This window comes from Oncorhynchus mykiss, chromosome 6 (assembly GCF_013265735.2).
Source record: "Oncorhynchus mykiss isolate Arlee chromosome 6, USDA_OmykA_1.1, whole genome shotgun sequence".
Classification (NCBI taxonomy): domain Eukaryota; kingdom Metazoa; phylum Chordata; class Actinopteri; order Salmoniformes; family Salmonidae; genus Oncorhynchus; species Oncorhynchus mykiss.
Genome location: NC_048570.1, coordinates 75,741,215 through 75,745,318, shown reverse-complemented (window position 1 = coordinate 75,745,318; position 4,104 = coordinate 75,741,215). Strand labels below are relative to the sequence as shown.

Below are 4,104 nucleotides of genomic sequence, written 5' to 3'. Positions count from 1 at the left end.
TGATAGTGCCAGGCTGGATAAAAATGTTTTCTTACTGTTCACTTTAAAACAAATTAGGGAACATGGTATCACTTTGTACTTCCATAATAACTGCTATGTAACTGCTATGTAACTGCTGTGTAATTACAGTCTAGCGGTATTGGTTATTAGATAACAGCATAACTCCAGCCAACATGTTTCAGAACAATGTTGATACTGCATTTATCATTGTGTATTAGTTATTTATGTTTGAAGGCAGCTTGATGTAGTGTGACTAGATACACTCTCATTATTACTTAAAGTAGGCATCCATCTCACAACTGCTAAATGATTATGGATTGATAAGTGATTTGTAGTGAACCATGTAGCTTTAAGCAATAGGTTTATGAATACATTTAATTGATGATTCAAATATTGGACCTCATTCCTGTAAATCAATCATTTAATGTGCAAAAACCTTCCTCAATCATGAATAGTTATTGTCAGAAGAATCCATATTCCTCCTACCCCTGGGCGAGATCTTGCAACATCGTAAAGTTCACTTCCACTGCTATGCTGATGATAGTCCAGATGGCCATGTGATTAATTGTTCAGCAGTCTTACTGCCAAGTTGTCCGGGTGGCCATTTGACAATTTTTTGGGCCTTCCTCTGACACTACTTAGGATGTCATTATGAACATAGACATAGTCTACAACAATATGCCAGTAAAAACCATCAGTTAGAATTTCTTGTCCTGCACTGAGGACATCTAACAGTTAAGGGGAGGAGTGTGTGGGAGGGGTCAAATGTGTAGAGTGTGTAGAGAGGGGTCAAATTCCTCTAACAACAAGGGGGCGGGATTTGATAAAAAATAACGGGGCACACAAAGAGTTTAGGGGCGTTGGTGGTTTTGCTCTGAATTTCGTCAAGGAAGTCAAAAGTAGACTATTTGAAAGATTATCGAAAATTTCTGAGATCTTAATAACATCCAACAGTTATGGCAGGTAAAACAAATATCATTGCATTGCATGGTTAGTAAAAACAAGACAATCTGGACTCTGATCTGCATGTTTGCTTTAAAAACAAACGCAATCTTTTTTGAGCCTTCCTCTGACACGACTTAGAGTGGCATTTTGAACACAGACATAAACTACAATAATGCCAGTAAAAACCATCAGTTAGAATGTCTTGTCCTGCACTGAGGAAATGTAATAGTTAAGAACCTTTGCATGTGAACAGCAATCTGCACAATATGCTCTTCCAAAGAACATTTCAATCTATTTGATCAATTGGATTGAATTGCAGTAGGTTCAACAGTCTATTGCAAGACTGTTTACTCAAATGTTATTTTCAGATGAAGAGGCCGTGCCTGGTGCAGAGGGTCCCCTTGTCGCAGTGACTTTTCAGAGAACTCCTCACAAAAAACAGAAGTACCTGGAGTCTGAACCCAAAGCATTGGGGGTAAATCATCCTGAGCAAATAAATGAAGTGTGGTCTGTGTATTCTGGCAATCAATTTAAAGGTCACTATAATGTATTATGATTTATGAAATGTTATTTTATGTTATATGTAGCTCAGTTTACTTCACTCCTCTCTCCTCCCCCCTCAGGTGACTCAGATTGCCCTCAGTGTGTTCTATATCAGTTCTGTCATTGTCATGTTCGACAACAGCATGAGCATGGTGGTTGAAGATTTAACACATGTTATTGGATCAGTGTTTGTGAGTGGCCACCATACATGTGCCCCCTGCACTCACTTGATTGATATTAAAAGACAAGCAAATGAAAGAGTTGAGTGTTTGATGTGACTTTTACTGTTGTGTTCACTACAGGTGATCATAGCTGGTAGTTTGGCCATAGCTGCACAGAATCTCCATCTTCCCACTGTAAGTTATGCAATTTGTAGGCGTAGATGTTCTTTGACAAAACAGGTGAGATATACTGTATCAGTGGCATTTATTCTGCTCTCAGCTGCTCTCTTCTCCCCCCTCTGTCTCAGCTGAAGGCCTGTCTGGGGATGCAGGTGGTGGCCTGTGTAGCGTCAGTGATCAACTTGATCTTCTCTGTGTCAGACATGGCTGGACACAGACATGGTTATGGCTGCTGGATATACGTTGAAGTCAACAGCACCGATCACAATGATTCTTGCTATTCAATCACTGTGAGTATGTACAGACAATATGTCAGTATGTGTTGGAAATACTTTAATGTAAATTGACATTGAAAAAGGGGATGTTCAAACAGGGATGATCATATTGGATGATAAAGTGGGCTGAGATTAAGAATGTCCTATCAAATGTCTCATGCAAATATTACAAATTAAATGTGTAAAGGAAGGAAAATATGTCATACAATAGGAATAAACACATGAAACAAAGTACACATTGCTCCAATTCTTGTCAACAGGCTTCTACTGGACATTACCTTGCTGAGTTGGTCCTGATAAATACTGCTCTCATCGCTATCTCTGTCACGCTCGCTGCCTACTGCTGCAAGGTGGTCAATTGCTGCTCTCCAGGACAACGAATGGTGAGTCAGTGTAGAAATGGAACTTCTAAAATCAGAAATGGACTGGCCATAGGTCAGTTCTGGCAAATACCAGACGGATCCATTGGTCAGTGGGACAGTCTAAATTGGGGTTTTATCACAGAATTATCATGATTTGGCTTATGATGGGAACGACAAGGGAAAGAAAATGTTCCAGTGAGTTGTAAATGACTAGGCCAATTTCTGGTCCCATGCAGTCCTTGCCTTCTGACAACAGACATCACCTTGAAATACAAAGTTTGGTTGGAGGCCTACCAATACTATGTCTATGGTGTGTCTAGAATGAGGTAGTGGCCTGTTCTCATCGTTCAAATATTGCATTTGACCAGATACTGAACAGAACATCTGAATTATAATCAGTGATTGAATGTTGTTATAACATGACGGTTATAATGTCTTAATTGAGTGTGTGAGTACTATCTTCCAGCCGGTGATCACAGTCCAAGTTCCTCCTGCTCAATAATGAGGAGAGATCCAGTTTGAGGACCAATCAAGACAAGAGATCCAACCCTCTCACTAACCAGCAAAAACATGTGTTATTCTTCCATTAACTAAAATATTGTAGGCCTATATATCTATACATACACTGAGTGCATAAAATATTAAGAACACTGTGCTCCCCACAGCTGAGTCAAGTTGGCTTGATGTCCGTTGGATGGTGGACCCTTCTTGATATACACAGGAAACTGTTTAGCGTGAAAAACCCAGCAGCGCTGCAGTTCTTGACACAAACCGGTGCACATGGCATCTACTACCATACCCCGTTCAAAGGCACTTCAATCTTTTGTTTTTCCCATTCACCCTCTTAATGGTACACATACACAATCCATGTCTCAATTGTCTCAAGGCTTAAAAATGATTATTGAACCCGTCTCCTCCCCTTCATCTACACTGACTGAAGGGGATTTAACAAGTGTCACCAATAAGGGATCATAACTTTCACTTGGACTGATCTGATCAGATCATGTCAAGGAACGAACAGGTGTTCATAATGTTTTGTATAAGTCACCTGATGGAACTCTTTTTGTAATTAAAAACTTTGATACGATGTACCCTAATGTGAGTTACATTTTATTAGGGGTCCTAGCAGGTGCAGCAACCCTATATTTTTGTTAGTGTTTTTATTATATTTCCTTGGTCTTCCTACTTTTGGTCAATACAATAACAACAAATGGCAGATTGGTCGAACCGCTACATTATGACATATGGAGGGTTTGTAAATGGCTTACAATTCACCAATAAAGTATATCCATAGGTTTACAACCGGCTAGGCTACTGTGTGGGTTTGAGCATGGTGCTGTCAACACTAGGGGGTTGCAGTTGATTCACACATGGGCCACATATTGAATGTATGTATCACTGGCAATTGTAATATAAGTCATTTTAGATATAGGATTTTACCAATGACCATATCATTTTTGTATGGTATCACAATGTAAAGAACACAATTTAATATCATTCCCATTATTTCAATGTGCATGTACAGTGAAAAAGTAGAAGTAGCTGGAACATGATTATTCTATTGTTTCTATTCATTGAGCAACTAGCTCTCACAGACTCACATCAGAATTGGACGTTCATCCATATTTCTCAAACATC

General features: G+C 39.3%; 1 protein-coding gene across 2 annotated transcripts; it reads left to right on the top strand.

Annotated features, from left to right (window-relative positions):
* Window positions 1–805: 805 nt before the first annotated feature.
* Window positions 806–3,562, top strand: LOC110526598. 2 transcript variants are annotated; one of them, XM_021607699.2, is made up of 7 exons: window positions 806–963; window positions 1,314–1,420; window positions 1,569–1,679; window positions 1,791–1,844; window positions 1,958–2,119; window positions 2,365–2,487; window positions 2,933–3,562. In XM_021607699.2, the coding sequence occupies exons 1-7, from the start codon at window positions 957–959 to the stop codon at window positions 2,966–2,968; spliced, it is 600 nt and encodes a 199-aa protein (XP_021463374.2). In that variant the 5' UTR covers window positions 806–956; the 3' UTR covers window positions 2,969–3,562. The 2 variants fall into 2 exon arrangements, with proteins under 2 accessions (XP_021463374.2, XP_036836873.1); XM_036980978.1 differs by having other exon boundaries at window positions 816–990.
* The last annotated feature ends 542 nt before the right edge of the window (window positions 3,563–4,104 follow it).